The 16,780-nt window shown below is 65.7% G+C and overlaps 2 protein-coding genes across 2 annotated transcripts; both read right to left on the bottom strand.

Annotated features, from left to right (window-relative positions):
- Positions 1-432: 432 nt before the first annotated feature.
- On the bottom strand, positions 433-7,061 carry LOC125638682 (ras-related protein Rab-35). Its single transcript, XM_048854767.2, has 6 exons — positions 6,632-7,061; positions 4,207-4,257; positions 3,547-3,670; positions 3,160-3,284; positions 2,084-2,208; positions 433-1,596 (listed from the first exon to the last, which is right to left on the bottom strand). Exons 1-6 carry the CDS (start codon positions 6,684-6,686, stop codon positions 1,471-1,473), a joined length of 606 nt encoding a protein of 201 aa, XP_048710724.1. The 5' UTR covers positions 6,687-7,061; the 3' UTR covers positions 433-1,470.
- A 1,613-nt stretch (positions 7,062-8,674) lies between these two features.
- Positions 8,675-16,381, bottom strand: BICDL2 (BICD family like cargo adaptor 2). Its single transcript, XM_048854755.2, has 9 exons — positions 15,815-16,381; positions 14,103-14,318; positions 13,367-13,483; positions 12,864-13,010; positions 12,593-12,775; positions 11,846-12,010; positions 11,585-11,715; positions 11,008-11,128; positions 8,675-10,717 (listed from the first exon to the last, which is right to left on the bottom strand). Exons 1-9 carry the CDS (start codon positions 16,100-16,102, stop codon positions 10,538-10,540), a joined length of 1,548 nt encoding a protein of 515 aa, XP_048710712.2. The 5' UTR covers positions 16,103-16,381; the 3' UTR covers positions 8,675-10,537.
- Between the last annotated feature and the right edge of the window lie 399 nt (positions 16,382-16,780).

Raw genomic sequence — 16,780 nt, 5'->3', positions numbered from 1 at the left:
ACCCACTGTCCACCCCCCAGCACAGTGCCCTGCCTCAGTGCCCCTCACCGGCGAGTTCTCCCCCAGACTGTCCGCCCCCTGGCGCAGTGAGCTTCCTCACCACAGTGGCCCCGGCCCTTGGGCTGAATCCAGTTTCCGTTTCCCTGCTCAGGGTGAGGGGACCATCCACACAGATCCCTCGCTGGCCACCGTCTCCCCCCAGAGCAGGTCTGACCCAGAGCAGAATGGCGAAGTGTAAACGTCCTGAATCTGAATTAACTGGGTTCCTCTTAAGGGGAGGGTGTTCCGGGGCCCCCTGCCTCACGCCACCCCCAGAGAGTCATAACTGGCTAGCGCCAGGGGAAACCAAGGCACGCACCGCGAGGAACAGAGCCCAGGAGTCTTGGCTCTGAGCCAGGAGAGAACCCAGGCGTCCGGGCTAAGCAAGCAGGCTTCTTTTCATACCTAAACTGTCTTTATTAAAGAAACACTTGTCTCCGTGGCTAGGGCGGGGTTAGGGTCAGTTCATCCCCCCGGGGCGGGGCCAGATTATTGCACAGTTATTAGGGGGCCAGCCCCACACCCCACCCTGTTCCAGTGCTGGGGTGAACCCACTTCCAAGCTCCCCTTATTGCCCCCAGGAGGGGGCTCCAGGGCTGCACCCCACGAGCGAACTGCCTCCTTTTGCTCCCAGTGCGGGGGCTGCCCCCCACTGCTGAGCTCCCCCACCCCACTCCTAGTGGGGCGGGAACTCAGAGCCGGGCAGCAAACCCCAGATTTGATCCCAGAGGGGGCAGCTCTCGGAAAAGAGGGGTGAACCCCATCTTGTTCCCAGTGAGGGGGCCATATCCCCACATGCTCCCAGAGTGTGGGGTGCAAGGAGGGGGTTTGGGGTGCTTGCTGCCCCTCATTTCCTACATGCTGCCTTTCCAGTGCTCAAGAGGGTTGGAGTGCATAGGGGCACTTGGGGGGGCCTGCGCTGGGGAGATTTGGGGTCCCCTGTGGGAGAATGGAGAGCTGGAGCAGGGAGACACCCCCAAACAAATGAGGGCATGGGGGAATATGGGGGGGTGGAGCAGCAACTCCCATGTGTTCCCCCACTCCAGAGTTGTGGGACCCTGCCGCGCTCGGGGGGCATGGGCACCAGAAAGAGGCATCTTCCCTTTCACAGTGGGGTGGAGAGATAGGGATGGGGGGCAGATTGGGGGGCAGGAGGAAAGGGGGGCCCAGGACCCCCCCAGGGCAGGACAGTCTCCTCTAGTCCCCCTTCGCTCTGTTCCTTCCACCATCCCCCCACTCCCACCAGCCCCCCAGGCTCCAGCCAACCCCCACCGTCCCCCCTCTCCAGACCCCCCATCCCACAGCCGCAATGGCCAGGAGTCCCCGGGGCAGGGGGGCGGATACCCCCCCCATACACACACAGTCCATCCCTGCCCCAGGGGGGTGGGGGCAGGGGCTCAGCTCCCCCCAGGTTTTGGGGGGCCCCATCCCTCAGCAGCATTTCTTGACGGGGGGCTTTTTCTTGGGCCTGTTGATCTTCACCACCTCGGGGTGCTGCAGCCGGGCCAGGTTCTCCTGCTTGGTGCGGAGCACCATGGCCGTCACCGCATTGAACATCTGGGGGGCGGGGCAAGAGGGTGGTGAGCTTCCCCGCAGCAGTGCCCCCGGCCCGATCCCCCCACCCAGCGCCACGAGCTTCCCCGCAGAGCTTCCCTTGGCCAAGGTCAGCTTCCTGCAGCCTCTCCTCCCTCCTCTCCCCATGGTGCTAGGAGCTTCCTGGCAACTCCCCCCACGCACACACAGTGCTGCGAGCTTCCCCACAGCAGTGCCCCCACCAGCTTCCCTCCCTGCCCCCTGCAGGGCTGCAAACTTCCTCCCAGCAGTGTCCCAGGCCGAGGCAAACTGCCCTGCAGCCCCATCCCCCCTTTCCCGGAATGGGGCTGGGAGCTTCCCAGCAACAGTGTCCCAGCCATGGACTGTTCCTGCACCCCACCCCCCATCCCGAGACACACACACAGTGCTGCGAGCTTCCCTTCAGCAGTGTCCCCAGTCTGGCTTGCCCCCCCCTGCCACGCTGCGAGCTTCCCCACAGCAGTGCCAGTACCTCCTCGACGTTGAGGTTCTCCTTGGCGCTGGTCTCAAAGAGCCGCACCCCCATCTGCTCGCTGAAGCGCCGGGCGTCGGCCGTCTCCACCTGCTTCCGGGAGGGGTCCTCGCACTTGTTCCCCACTGTGGGGAAAGAGGGGGGAGGGTCAGGCACAGGGGAATGGGCCCCAAGGGGTTAACCCAGAGTCCCCTGGGGTAGCGGGATGGGGGCAAGGGGACACATCCCCTTGGGGAGGGCAGTTCTGGGGGAGCTGAGGGGGGCCCCAGACTCACCCAGCACCTTGCAGACGCTGCGGGGGAAGGGGGACCCCGGGGGGATGAGGGGGGCCCCAGCCTCCCCCGACACCTTGCAGACGCTGCGGGGGAAGGGGGGCCCCCGGGGGTTTGAGGGGGGCCCCAGCCTCCCCCGACACCTTGCAGACGCTGCGGGGGAAGGGGGACCCCAGGGGGTTTGAGGGGGGCCCCAGCCTCACCCAGCACCTTGCAGATGCTGCGGGGGAAGGGGGGCCCCCGGGGGTTTGAGGGGGGCCCCAGACTCCCCCGGCACCTTGCAGACGCTGCGGGGGAAGGGGGATCCCCGGGGGTTTGAGGGGGGCCCCAGCCTCCCCCGACACCTTGCAGACGCTGCGGGGGAAGGGGGACCCCAGGGGGTTTGAGGGGGGCCTCAGCCTCACCCAGCACCTTGCAGACGCTGCGGGGGAAGGGGGACCCCGGGGGGATGAGGGGGGCCCCAGCCTCCCCCGGCACCTTGCAGACGCTGCGGGGGAAGGGGGGCCCCCGGGGGTTTGAGGGGGGCCCCAGCCTCCCCCGACACCTTGCAGACGCTGCGGGGGAAGGGGGACCCCAGGGGGTTTGAGGGGGGCCCCAGACTCCCCCGGCACCTTGCAGACGCTGCGGGGGAAGGGGGGCCCCCGGGGGTTTGAGGGGGGCCCCAGACTCCCCCGGCACCTTGCAGACGCTGCTGGGGAAGGGGGGCCCCCGGGGGTTTGAGGGGGGCCCCAGACTCCCCCGGCACCTTGCAGACGCTGCGGGGGAAGGGGGGCCCAGGGGGTTTGAGGGGGGCCCCAGACTCACCCAGCACCTTGCAGACGCTGTCGCAATTCTGCCCAATCTCGTGCAGCCAGCGCTTGACGTTGACGAAGGATTCGGGGTTCGTCACGTCATAGACGATGATGACACCGTGGGTGTTGCGGTAATACCTGCCCAGGGGCGTGGGGGGACGAGACAAGCCATGGGACCCAGGCATCCGAGTAATCAACAAGCCCCCACTCCCCTCCCAGAGCCGGGGAGAGAACCCAGGAGTCCTGCCTCCCAGCCCCCCCTGCTCTAACCCAACAGACCCCCAGTCCCCTCCCAGAGCGGAGAAGAGAACCCAGGAGTCCTGGCTCCCGCCCCCCCCCCACTCTCACCACTGACCCCCTCCCCTCCCCACCCCAGATGGGACCCAGGCGTCCGGCTCACGTGGAGGTGATGGTGCGGAATCGCTCCTGCCCGGCCGTGTCCCAGATCTGCAGCTTGACCCGCTCGCCGTTGATCACCAGGGTCCGGATTTTGAAATCCACGCCGATGGTGGTGATGTAACTGCCTGCCGGGGCAGGGGGGCGGGGGGGGGCAGAGGAGGGGGGGGGGCGAGGGAAAGGAGAAAGGAAGGAGTGGGCCGGGCGGGACAGAGATGGAGGGGAAAAGAGAGGAACCAGGAAGGGGAGGGAGCCGGGAAGGAGAAAAGGGAGGAAAGGTGAAAAGGGAGGCAGAGACGAGTGATGCATCCAGCCGATGGGGTCACGGGGCTCTGTGACGATCCCCCCGAGACACCCCCAGACCCAACAGTGCCCCTCCCAGTGGGGTCCGTCCCAGGGAGGGGGGCTCGGAGCCAGGAGTGCAGTCGCTCCAGCCCAGATGTGAACCCCTGGGGACCACCCCAAGCACCCGGAGGGAAGGGACCCTCCCCCCAGAACCACACGGCCCATGGGGGGGCAGAAGGAGGATTTGGGGACTGGGGTGAAGTGGGGAGAGGAATTGGGAGGCCAGAGGAGTTTGGGGGGCAGTGAGGGAAGGAGGCTGGGGACCTGTGGGGGGGTTGGAAGAGGGGGCAGCCAGGCTGTGGGGGGCGGGGGTACTTACCGGAGAACGTGTTATCTGCAAACCGCAGGAGGAGGCTGCTCTTCCCCACCCCTGTGGGGAGAAAGGGCTGGTTAGGGGGAGCAGCCGGGACCCCCCACCCCCCAACGTTGGTCCCAGAGCGACCTGCCGCACCCACAACACAAACAGACGTGAACCACTCCCTCCCAGAGCCACCCGGGGTGTTTACCCACCGAGCGTCACCCTCACCCCACCACCTGGAGAGAACCCAGGAGTCCTGGCTCCCTGCTCCCTGCCCCCCCCCCGGCTATAACCACCAGACCCCACTCTCCTCCCCGAGCCAGGGAGAAAACCCAGGAGTCCTGGCTCCCAGCCCCCGCTATAACCACTAGACCCCACTCCCCTCCCCGAGCCAGGGAAAGAACCCAGGAGTACTGGCTCCCAGCCCCCCCACGCCCACCCCACTATAACCACCAGACCCCTCTCCCCTCCCCGAGCCAGGGAGGGAACCCAGGAGTCCTGGCTCCCAGCCCCGCTTGCTCTAACCCACCAGATCCCACTCCCCTCCCAGAGCCGGGGAGAGAACCCAGGAGTCCTGGCTCCCAGGCCCACCCCCCACGCTATAACCACCAGACCCCTCTCCCCTCCCCGAGCTAGGGAGAGAACCCAGGAGTCCTGGCTCCCAGCCCCGCTTGCCCTAACCCACCAGATCCCACTCCCCTCCCAGAGCCGGGGAGAGAACCCAGGAGTCCTGGCTCCCAGGCCCACCCCCCACGCTATAACCACCAGACCCCTCTCCCCTCCCCGAGCCAGGGAGAGAACCCAGGAGTACTGGCTCCCAGGCGCGCCCCCCCCCCATAACCACCAGACCCCTCTCCCCTCCCCGAGCCAGGGAGAGAACCCAGGAGTCCTGGCTCTTGGCCTGTCTCGGGCCCACAGGGGGTGGGTGGCGCTGGGACTAACTGGACTGAAGGGAACAGCTGCCTTGCCGGGTGGGGAGAAACCGGGACAGGACACAGGCGTCCGGGGCGGCTCCGCTCGCTCCGTTAAAAACCTCACCCCGAGGGCAGGCAGGGCAGGGCAGGGCAGGGTACTGACTGAGATCTGGGGGTTCTCACCCCCCCCGATCTGCCCCCCAAAATAATCTCTGCCCCCCACTATAGGTGTGGTCTGCACAACTCCCAGGACACAGCCCAGAGGGGCACAGAGAGAGTAGGTAAAAAGAGGAGGACTGAAAAAGGGGGGACGAGAAACCCCACCCCACCTCTGTGTTATACAGGGGTTGATCTCAATGCATTTCAACCCCCGGGGGTTGGGTCTATTTACCCCGCTGCACTCATGGGGAAACTGAGGCACAGATGCGCAGGGAATTGTTCAAGTTCACAGAACTGGGAATAGAACTCCCAGCCCCCCCCTGCTCTAACCCACCAGCCCCCACTCCCCTCTCAGAGCCGGGGAGAGAACCCAGGAGTCCGGGCTCCCAGCCCCCCCCTGCTCTAACCCACCAGCCCCCCCTCCCCTCTCAGAGCCGGGGAGAGAACCCAGGAGTCCGGGCTCCCAGCCCCCCCTGCTCTAACCCACCAGCCCCCACTCCCCTCTCAGAGCCGGGGAGAGAACCCAGGAGTCCGGGCTCCCAGCCCCCCCTGCTCTAACCCACCAGCCCCCACTCCCCTCTCAGAGCTGGGGAGAGAACCCAGGAGTCCGGGCTCCCAGCCCCCCCTGCTCTAACCCACCAGCCCCCACTCCCCTCTCAGAGCTGGGGAGAGAACCCAGGAGTCCGGGCTCCCAGCCCCCCCTGCTCTAACCCCTAGGCCGCAGGGCGGGTGGCAGAGAACAGGCCGAAGGGGAAAGCGCAGCGGGGTGCAGAGCTGGGAGCGAGGGGAGGGGAGGGAAGAGGCGCGGGGGGGAGAAGAGAAGGGGGACAGCGCGGGGGGGGGACGGGGGGAAGGAGACAGGCCGGACAGAAGAGAAATGACCCAGAGGAGACGGAAGAGGGAGGGAAGGGGTGGGGGGAAGAGGGGCCAGGGCCAGGAGAGGAGGGAAGAACATGGAGGGAGGGAGGGAAACTTAGGAAGGGGGAGGGGGGGAAGAGAAGGATGGGGGGGCGGAAATCTTCCCCAGGGAGCGCCAGGGAGCGGGGTGGGGGGGCCGAAGAGAAGCTGGAACAAAGGAACGAAACAGAGACACGAAGCGGGGAAGGGACTTGGAGAGAGGGAGCGAGGGGAGGGAAAGGAAAGAAGGAGGCAGACGGGGGGTGGGGGGGCCCAGGGGAAAGGGGCCCGGGGGGGGCAGGGAACACACCATGGGGGAGGCAGGGGAAGGGGGTCCCGGGGACAGGAGGTCCCGGGGAAAGCGGGGTCGGCAGGGGAAGGGGGTGCCGGGGAAAGCGGGGAGGGAGGGGGAAGGGGGGGGTCGGCAGGGGAAGGGGGTCCCGGGGAAGGGGGGACGCGCCAGGCCCGGCCCCTACCCGAGTCCCCGATGATGAGCAGCTTGAAGAGATGGTCATAGTCCTTGCCAGCCATTCGCCTGCCGGTCCCTCCCTCCGCCTGCCCGGTCCGGTCCGGTCCGGTCCCTCCCTCCGCCGGTCCGGCCCGGCGCCCCCGGGCTGCGGGGGTTCAAAGTCCCGGCCCCCGGGAGCTGCCTGGGCGCAAGGGGCCTCTGCTCAGGGGGTCATGGCTGGGGGGCGCCTCTCCCGGGGGGTCCCCTAATCCCGGGCCCCCGGCTGCAGGAAGGGGGGGGCGGGCAGAGCCGGGTGCGGACGGGAATCGGGCCCCCCAGAAACCCCCCTTTTCCAGCGGCGTCCGCGGCCCGGCGGTGGGTGGACCCGGGATCAGCTGACCCAGAACCTCCCTTCCTGCGGCCTCGGCCCGGGCCGGCTGGGCTGGGAAGGGGCGGGGCCTGATGGGGGGCGGGGCCAAGTGACCCCCCCCCTCCTCCCTGGACACGCCCAGTCCGGCTGATAGTCCCTGCCCCCTCCCCCGGAGCCCCAAACACCCACGCTGCCACCCCTATGCACCCCTCCCCCCAGCACCCCAAATCCCCACCCCCTCAGACCTCCTCCCCTGCACCCCCAAACACCCACCTCGCCCACCTGTGCCCCAAATCCCCACACCTCCTCCCCTGCACCCCCAAACACCCACCCCTCCCCTATGCACCCCAAATCCCCACCCTCCAGACCTCCTCCCCTGCACCCCAAACACTACCCCACCCCAATGCACCCCTCCCCCAGCATCCCAAATCCACACACCTCCTCCCCTGCACCCCCAAACATCCCCCACCCTCATGCACCCCACCCCCTGCACCTCCAAACACCCACTCCACCACTATGAACCTCACCCTCCAAATCCCCACCCCCCCCCAGGGCCCCTCCCCCAGATTGGGGGCCCCCCAGGCTGAGCCCCATAGATGGTCAGGTCCACCCCTCCCAGAGATGGAGTCACCCCCCACTCTGTCCCCTTGCTGCACAGGAAATGGGTTCCTTCTTCCCCATCCCCCCAGATGCCCCCCTTCATCAGCCCCCAAGAAGATGGCTCCCCCGACTCTCACGCACACTCAGTCCCTATCCTCCAGTTGATCTCCCCCAAAATCTGGGGTCCCCCCTCCCACAGCCCATTCCCTGTGTGCGGGGGAGGGTGTCTGGGCTGCATTTGTCCATCTGTCTGTCTGGGCCCCATTCCTCCACCCGGAAAGGACATTCCAGCCTGGCTTCCCGTCTACCCCCCCCCACACCGCCACAAGTACCCCATTGTTCTCCCGCCCCCAGGGCGGCAACCACAGCCCCTCGCTCCTCTCCCAGAGCTGGGCAGAGAACCCAGGAGTCCTGGCTCCCAGCCCCCCCAACCCTACTCCCCTCCCAGAGCCAGGGAGAGAACCCAGGAGTCCTGGCTCCCAGCCCCCCCTGCTCTATCCAACTAGACCCACCTCCCCTCCCAGAGCCAGGGAGAGAACCCAGGAGTCCTGGCTCCCAGCCCCCCCTGCTCTATCCAACTAGACCCACCTCCCCTCCCAGAGCCAGGGAGAGAACCCAGGAGTCCTGGCTCCCAGCCCCCCCTGCTCTATCCAACTAGACCCACCTCCCCTCCCAGAGCCAGGGAGAGAACCCAGGAGTCCTGGCTCCCAGCCCGCCCTGCTCTATCCAACTAGACCCACCTCACCTCCCAGAGCCAGGGAGAGAACCCAGGAGTCCTGGCTCCCAGCCCCCCCAACCCTACTCCCCTCCCAGAGCCAGGGAGAGAACCCAGGAGTCCTAGCTCCCAGCCCCCCCTGCTCTATCCAACTAGACCCACCTCCCCTCCCAGAGCCAGGGAGAGAACCCAGGAGTCCTGGCTCCCAGCCCGCCCTGCTCTATCCAACTAGACCCACCTCCCCTCCCAGAGCCAGGGAGAGAACCCAGGAGTCCTGGCTCCCAGCCGCCCCTGCTCTATCCAACTAGACCCACCTCCCCGCCCAGAGCCAGGGAGAGAACCCAGGAGTCCTGCCTCCTTGTAGAAATGACACACACACACAGCGCTTAGTAACCATCTCTCTCTGTACTTGCTCGGTGCAAATGATAGCTGCACAAGGCAGCGGGATAGAAAAATCCCCGGTCACAACCCGAGCGCGTTAACTACAGAGACCGACAGCCTCTGCGTCACCGTGGTTAGTACGGGAGCGTGTTCCCTGTGTCGCTAGATAGACCTTTGATCCTATAACACGGGGCACCTTGAGCAGATAAGGTAGCAAAATATTCTGCCCCCAGCTGGAGGGGGGTGAGCCCTGCTCTGCGTGTGTGAGAGAATCTAGAACCTCACAAGTTCTGCGGCTTGAGCGGGAAATACTCGCCCAAAGTAGCAGTTAAGAGGATGCTTTGTGGAAGGGGAGTAGGGCCTAGTGGTTAGAGCGGCAGCGGGGGCTTGGCATCAGGACTCCTGGGGTCTCTTCTCTGCCACTGTGTGACCTTGGTCAAGTCCCTTCGCCTATCCGTGCCTCAGTTTGCCCCATGTGAAGTGGGGATAAGGGTAGGAACTCAGTTTATGGGGGCTGGGTTGAGGGGGTTAATCAGTGTTAATAAAGTGCTAATCAAGTGGAAGGTGCTGGCTAAGGGCCAGTGCTGAGGGTTATTACATGGCCGCTTTTCTCTTGGCTTCTCTAGTGTTCTGGCCAGCCACCTTTTGTGCCTTTTATTGAGTCACCTAGAACCTGAAGCAGATATTTTTACAGATGCCTTATTCTGCACCTTCTGTCTGTCCATAATACACGTTAGTCCTGAGTCCTCATCTGAAAAACACAGATGAGCAATGCGTCTTGGTAGCTAGAGATCCACGGGCAAGGGAGTGAAGAGCGGGCTAATCTAGAACAGGATGTAGGGTGATCTAGAAGTGTCAGTTGGCTGACACCAAACCTCCCGTTGGGAAGCATAGGGGGCAGGAGGATTTGCCAGCAATGAAGAGCCCACTTGAAGTGAGTTCTCTGATCTAGAACTCCAAACAGGATATGATGTAGGACCATGTCTTTGTCAACAGGGTGCATCCACTTGGAGTGAACGGTGTAACCAAGAACCCCGGCTGGGATCACGCACCATAACTGTTACCGCCACAGATAGTCCAACTGGCCAATTTAGAAAGGGACGTCTGGGTATCCTTGCACATCCAGTAGCCTAACCTAGAACACTCAATTGGCTCACATGAAACATTCATTTGGCTAATCAGCACCATCCAGTTTGTCAAGCCATGGTGAGAAGGGTTGGATAACCTGGTAAGATAACCTAGAACCCTAGTGTGTTCAATATGGAGAATCCAGTTGAATAGAGTTGGCCAACCTAGATTATGCAGTAGGATAACAGGGAACTCGGGGTTGGTCAATACTGCATATCCAGTTGTATAAAGCTGGCCAATATAGGTCACTCAGTAGGATAATCTAGAACCCTAGTCCAGCCAATATGGAGTAAACAGCTGGTTAGTTAGCCAACAGATTGTGCAGTAAGAAAACCTGTGGGCTGCTACTACAGATGACCCAGTCAGATAGGATTGGGCAACCTAGAGCAGCAATTGCTTGTTCCACATGCAGCATTAAACCTAGGAGGTTGAGGACCTAGAATGGCTGTTGACCCACCTAGAACATCAACTTGGGCAATTGAGAGGGGACGGTTTTGGAAAGCTGGGACTTGCAGTGGCGTGCCTGCAAATCCTCTGGACAGACTTTCTAGCTGAGTGACCTAGAACCTCCTGTTGAGTGACCTTGCAGCTAGTTACCCAAGACTCATCTCAGTGGCACCTCGGTAACCAGCCGGTTTGGCCGCGTCCTTTGTTTGGTGCTGGTGTGTTGTGTCCACTCACCCCATCCTGACCCCTCTGCCTCTCCTCTCCCTAGAACTCCAGAACCAGCCCCCAGTGTCTCAGCTTTTTTTGAAGAGCGATAGGAAGCTGGTGCCATTGGGGGCGCTGTTCCCGCGCCGAAAGAAAGGCGAGGTCTTGGCCTGCTCTGGGGTCCTGGAGGGAGCTGGGGGGGACACGGGGATCCCTTCTTGCTGCCGCTGGAGCTTCAGCTGCTGCTTGATAATGAACTCCATGTCGTCCTGGGAGAGAAATGGGGGCACAGAGGTGAACATTGCCATAGGCTAGGGAGGGGACCCAGGAGTCCGGGTCACAGTCCCGGAGACTGTAGCAGCTGGGAATGGTACTCAAGTCTCTGGGTCACTGTTCTGAGGGCTTTACCCACCACAGATGGGACCCAGGAGTCGTGGTGATTCTAGCCATTGAGGTAGGAACCCAGGAGTCCAGGATACTATTTAGGGCCTCTACCTGCTAAGAAAGGGACTCAGGAGTCCTGGGGGGAACCTTCCCACCCCCCAGAGTCGGGACCCACCTGCCAGCCCTCCAGCTCCTGGGACAGCGCCATCTTCTGGCGGATGGCGGCGAGCAGCTGTTGGCTCATGGAGTCCCGCTCCAGAGAGACCTGGGCCAGCTCCAGCTCCATCTGGCCCTTCCTGCGGTGGGGGGGCCACAGGGGTCAGACCCAGCACCCAGCCCTGCTCCCCTCCCCCCCCAACCAGCCACCGCCTCTTGCCCGATCTCCCCCATTCCCCTCCCCTGATCAGCGCCCCTCCAGCCCAGCCTCCCCCGCTCCAGCCCCCTCCCGCCCCATCTCCCCCACTCCCCTCCCCCAATCAGCCACATCTCCCCCGCTCCCCTCCCCCATGATCATTCCTGTGTTCCCCGCTCACATCGCCGCCGCCCCCCCAGTTCCCCCTCCAGCCCTAACTCCCTGGATAGTCATTTGGGGGCAGTTCCCACTTGTGAACACAAGGGGTCTCTCTTCCTCAGTGGTGCATCATGCAGGGGGGTGGGGAACAGGGCACGGGGCCTTTCCCCTCTAAGGGGCACCAGCTCCGGGGGAGGGGGACGGCCTGGCTCGGGGCAGGGGCGGCATGGGGGGGTCTCACTTTATTATGGCTTCATCCCGATCAGCCACGGCCAGTTTGAGGGTCTCGTCCCGGTCACTCTCCTGGAAGAGGCGTCTCTGGCTCGCCAGCTCCTCCTGCAGGCCGCAAAGCTCCACGTGCTGCAGGGTCAGCTGGGGGCAGAGAGAGGGGGTAGGGCAGGGAGAGCGCCCCCTGCTGGGGAGCCCCCCATGCCCCCCTCCCGGGGTCCCACTTATGGCCTCCCACCCCAGCGAGGAGAGAGCACCCCCCACATACACTCACCTGGTCATGGAGTTTTTGTATCTCTACCTCCTTCTGTCTCAGCAGGTCTTGATCCAGTTGGGTCAGAGCCAAGACCCTTTTAGCATATTCACCCTCCTCTTCCGACCCCCGGGCTGGGGTCTTCGGACCCCCAGGGGCAGCCTCGGATACGGTCCTGGCCAGGGGCTAACCCAACACGAGAACAACATCTTTGGCACTGAGATGCAGCCACCTCTGGGGTGCGGCGTGGGGGCTGTTTATACAGGGACCCCCTCACCCAGTGCTTAGATGGGCAATTTCTAGGTTCCCAAAGGAACAGGTTCTAGGTTCCCCAATGATGGATGGATTCTGGGTAATTTCTATGGCCCCAAAGAGGGAGGGTTCCATGTCCGTCACCTACTTTGGGGTACTAAGTACTTAGTTGAGACGTGGTTCTAGGTTCCTCAACAACCATTGGGTTCTGGGCGACTTACACAACCCCCAAAGAGGAGGTTCTTGGTTTCCCAACATTGGGTTGGTTCTAGGTTCCTCAACAACCACTGGGTTCTGGGTGACTTACACCCCCCCAAAAGAGGAGGTTCTTGGTTTCCCAACATTGGGTTTGTTCTAGGTTCCTCAGCAGGGGATGGATTTCTGGGCAACAGCAAGACTCACCAAGAGATTGGGTTCTAGGTTTCCCAACAGAAGACTCGTGCTGATTTAACGGAGGTGAACATACCCCAGCCCATACAAGGATGTTGGGGACCCCCCAAGAGCCCTTCCGCTCACCTTAGCAGGCCCCCCATTCTGCTCCGGGCTCCCCTCGCTGCTCTGCTCGATCTCCGACTGCAGGGAGGCGACCGAGGCATCCGAGTCGTGGAGACGAATCTCATCCGTCATCTCCCTCACCCGGCGCTGGAGCCACCTGTTGGAGACTCGGAGCTCCTCTGCCTCGGCCCGGAGCTGCTGGGCCTGGGGGCGGGCAAGGGGAACAAAGGGTTAATACAGCCCCCCCCTCTGCCGCCGAGCCTCCCTGCCGCGCGGCGCCCCCGGGCCGTACCTGAAGCTCCTTCTCGTGCACCTCCCGGCGCAGGAGCAGGAGGTTTTCGTGCAGCGTCTCCACCAGCCCCTGCACGGCCTCGGTCTCCTCCCGCCGCTGCCGGGCCTGACACTCCAGCTTCTGCTTCCGCTCCTGCAGCATCAGGTTCTGGGGAGCGAGAGACGGGTCAGAACTGGCGCCCCCAGGAGGGGAAAGGCCCCAGGTCCAGATCCCCACCCTCCGAGCCAGCCAGTCCCCGCCCTTTGGCTGGACCGGAGTCAGCGCCCCCTGGAGAGGAAAGGTCCCCTGCCCTATACCCCACCCCGCTGAGCCAGCCAGTCCCCGCCCTGGGGCCGGATGGGAGCTGGCGCCCCCTGGAGGGGAAAGGTCCCCTGCCCCATACCCCACGGCGCCCCCTAGAGGAGAAAGGCCCCAGGTCCCCCCCCATCCCCTGAGCCAGCCAGTCCCCGCCCTGCGGCCGGACCGGAGCCGGCGCCCCCTGGAGGGGAGGGTGCGCATCTCACCTCGGCCTGCAGGCTCTGGGTCTGGGCCGCGTGCTCGGCGCTGCTCATCCCCAGGGTGCGATTCTCAACCCGCAAGGCCATCAGCTCGTCCTGCAGCTGCTGCTCCAGCTGTGAGGCCTGGGGGGGAGGGGCAGACAGACGGACAGATGGACGGGGGCAGAGGGGAGTGAGCTGGGCCCACTGGGGGGCTCAGACACAGCATCGGGGACCTGCCTGACCTGTGAGCTGAGAGGGGTATGGGGGGGGTCCCTAGGACCCAGCACTGGCCCTTTAAATCCACCCACTCAGGAAATTCACCCCTTGCCCCCCCATCTCCTCCCCCCCTCCCCTGATCCTGAGCCACTTAAGGGATTTCAGCCCAATAGGATCATGGGACACAGAAGGGATGTCCAGGCAGCCAATATTACCCACTCCTCCCCTCCCCTCCCCTCCCAGGGAACCCAGGAGTCCTGGCTCCCAGCCCCCCCCCTGCTCTAACCACTAGGCCCCACTCCCTTCCCAAGGAACCCAGGTGTCCAGGCTCCCCGCCCTGCCCCCCATGCTGTGACCACTAGGCCCCCCCTCCCCTCCCAAGGAACCCAGGTGTCCAGGCTCCCAGCCCTGCCCCCCATGCTATGACCACTAGGCCCCCCCTCCCCTCCCAAGGAACCCAGGTGTCCAGGCTCCCCGCCCTGCCCCCTCGCTCTGACCGCTAGGCCCCCCTCCCCTCGCAAGGAACCCCGGCGTCCGGGCTGACCTGGCTCAGCTGCTCGGCTAGGCGCTGGTTCTGCTCCGACAGCTCCTGCGCGACGTGGGAGCTCTCCCGGCTGGTGTCCTGCTGCTCCAGCCGCTGGTGGCCCAGCTGGGCTCGTAGGGCCGCCAGGTCCCCCTCCAGCTCCGCCCCCCGCGTCTGCCACTCGGCCACCCCCGACGCCAGCCGCCGGCGGAGCTCATACTTCTCCTGCTCCAGCCTCTGCGGGGGGGTGGGGGGTGAGACCAGCCCCGGGCAGCCCCCCCAGGCCCAGAGGGGAACCGCCCCATTCCCTGCCCCCTGAGCCAGCCAGCCCCCCGCCAGGCCGGATCGGGGCTGGCGCCCCTAGGGGGGAACAGCATCATGCCCCATTCCCTGCGCCCCCCAGGCCGGATCGGGGCCGGCGCACCCTAGAGGGAACAGCCCCATGCCCCATTCCCTGCGCCCCCCAGGCCGGATCGGGGCCGGCGCACCCTAGGGGGGAAAGCCCCATGCCCCATTCCCTGTGCCCCCCAGGCCGGATCGGGGCCGGCGCACCCTGGGGGGGAAAGCCCCATGCCCCATTCCCTGCGCCCCCCAGGCCGGATCGGGGCCGGCGCACCCTGGGGGGGAAAGCCCCATGCCCCATTCCCTGCGCCCCCCAGGCCGGATCGGGGCCGGCGCACCCTAGGGGGAACAGCCCCATGCCCCATTCCCTGTGCCCCCCAGGCCGGATCGGGGCCGGCGCACCCTGGGGGGGAAAGCCCCATGCCCCATTCCCTGCGCCCCCCAGGCCGGATTGGGGCCGGCGCACCCTAGGGGGAACAGCCCCATGCCCCATTCCCTGCGCCCCCCAGGCCGGATCGGGTCTGGCGCCCCTAGGGGGGAACAGCCCCATTCCCTGCCCCCTGAGCCAGCCAGTCGCAAGCCCTGGGGCCGGATCGGGGAGGCTGCCCAGCCCTGGGGTCGCCCCGGTACCGGCTGCACCCCTGGGTGGTGCTGCCAGCCGGACCAGTCGGACCGGGTGCTGGGGCGCGTCGGCCCCAGCCGGGCAGGGACGGGGGTAATTACGGGGGCAGCCGGAGAACAGGAGCGAAACAGAGCAGGAGGGTGAGTCATGGGGGCGGGGGGGGAGAAAGTCCCAGGGACCAGCCCCCCCTCTGAGCCAGAGAGAGTGTGGTTAGAGCAGGTGGGGGTGGGGCTGGGAGCCCGGACTCCTGGGTTCTCCCCCCGGCTCTGGGAGGGGCGTGGAGTCTAGGGGTTAGAGCAGGGGCGGCTGGGAGCCCGGACTCCTGGGTTCTCCCCCCGGCTCTGGGAGGGGCGTGGAGTCTAGGGGTTAGAGCAGGGGCGGCTGGGAGCCCGGACTCCTGGGTTCTCTCCCCGGCTCTGGGAGGGGCGTGGAGTCTAGGGGTTAGAGCAGGGGCGTCTGGGAGCCCGGACTCCTGGGTTCTCTCCCGGCTCTGGGAGGGGCGTGGAGTCTAGGGGTTAGAGCAGGGGCGGCTGGGAGCCCGGACTCCTGGGTTCTCCCCCCGGCTCTGGGAGGGGAGTGGAGTCTAGGGGTTAGAGCAGGGGCGTCTGGGAGCCCGGACTCCTGGGTTCTCCCCCCGGCTCTGGGAGGGGAGTGGAGTCTAGGGGTTAGAGCAGGGGCGGCTGGGAGCCCGGACTCCTGGGTTCTCTCCCGGCTCTGGGAGGGGCGTGGGGATGCAGGGGGGCCGGGGCTGGGCCCGGGGGGGTCTCACCTCCAGGGCGGCCGCGTGGTCCCGGGCCAGCGCCTGGCAGCGCCCCCGCAGCTCCTCGTTCTGGTCCAGCAGCATCTTGCCCAGCTCGGCGGCCAGCAGCAGGTCCTGCTCCTTGCGCTGCAGCAGCACCCCGGGGTCGTCGGTGTCGGGGTCCCCCCCGGCCCCCGGCCCGGGGCCCCCCCGCCGCTCCGTGGCGAAGGGGTAGAACTCCTCGCCCAGCGCGGGGGGCGTCGGCAGGAAGGGGGCGCCCCGCGCCTCCTCCTCGGGGTACAGCGAGGGGGCTGACATGGATGGGGGGGTGCAGGACGCCTGGGTTCTCTCCCACTGGATGGGAATGGGGGGCAGGACGCCTGGGTTCGCTACACCCAGATGAGAAATGGGGGGCAGGACGCCTGGCTTCTACCTGCCCGGAGGGGGAGGGGGCGGGTTTCTGGCCCCTAGGAAGGGGAGGAAAGGAGGGGTGCAGGGGGGCTCAGTCTGGTGGGGGTCAGGACTCCTGGGTTCTCGTCCCCTCTGGATCGGAGCAGCAGGTACCCAGGGCTCAGTTCCTGTTTATTTCCCGATTCCTCCCCCCGCCCCCAAGGGGCCGGCACAGGTGAGCGAGTCCTGCCCCCCCCTTCTCCGGCCCTGCCCCCTTCCCTCCTTCCACCCCTCCACCCGCCCAGCCCCGCCCCCTTCCCTCCTTCCACCCATAGGTGCCGACTCCGTGGGTGCTCCGGGGCCGGGGTGCTCTGCCCCCCCCGCAGCCAGGCCGAGCGGGGAGCGGGGCGCTGGGGGGAGGAGGTGGGGCCGGGGCGGGATTTGGGGAAGGAGTCGGAATAGGGGCCGGGGGGGGGGTCAAGCCCCCACCGGCAGGAGCAGAAGTCGGCGCCTTTGCTTCCAGCCCCGATCCCCTGTCCCTTCTCCCCCTCCTGCCCCCCCACCTCGCCCTGCCCCCCTGAAACCTCCCAATCCCCCCTCCCGCCC

Source organism: Caretta caretta, chromosome 6 (genome assembly GCF_965140235.1).
Source record: "Caretta caretta isolate rCarCar2 chromosome 6, rCarCar1.hap1, whole genome shotgun sequence".
Taxonomy (NCBI): domain Eukaryota; kingdom Metazoa; phylum Chordata; order Testudines; family Cheloniidae; genus Caretta; species Caretta caretta.
The sequence above is the reverse complement of the archived record's forward strand: the minus strand, read 5'-3'. Positions and strand labels throughout refer to the sequence as shown.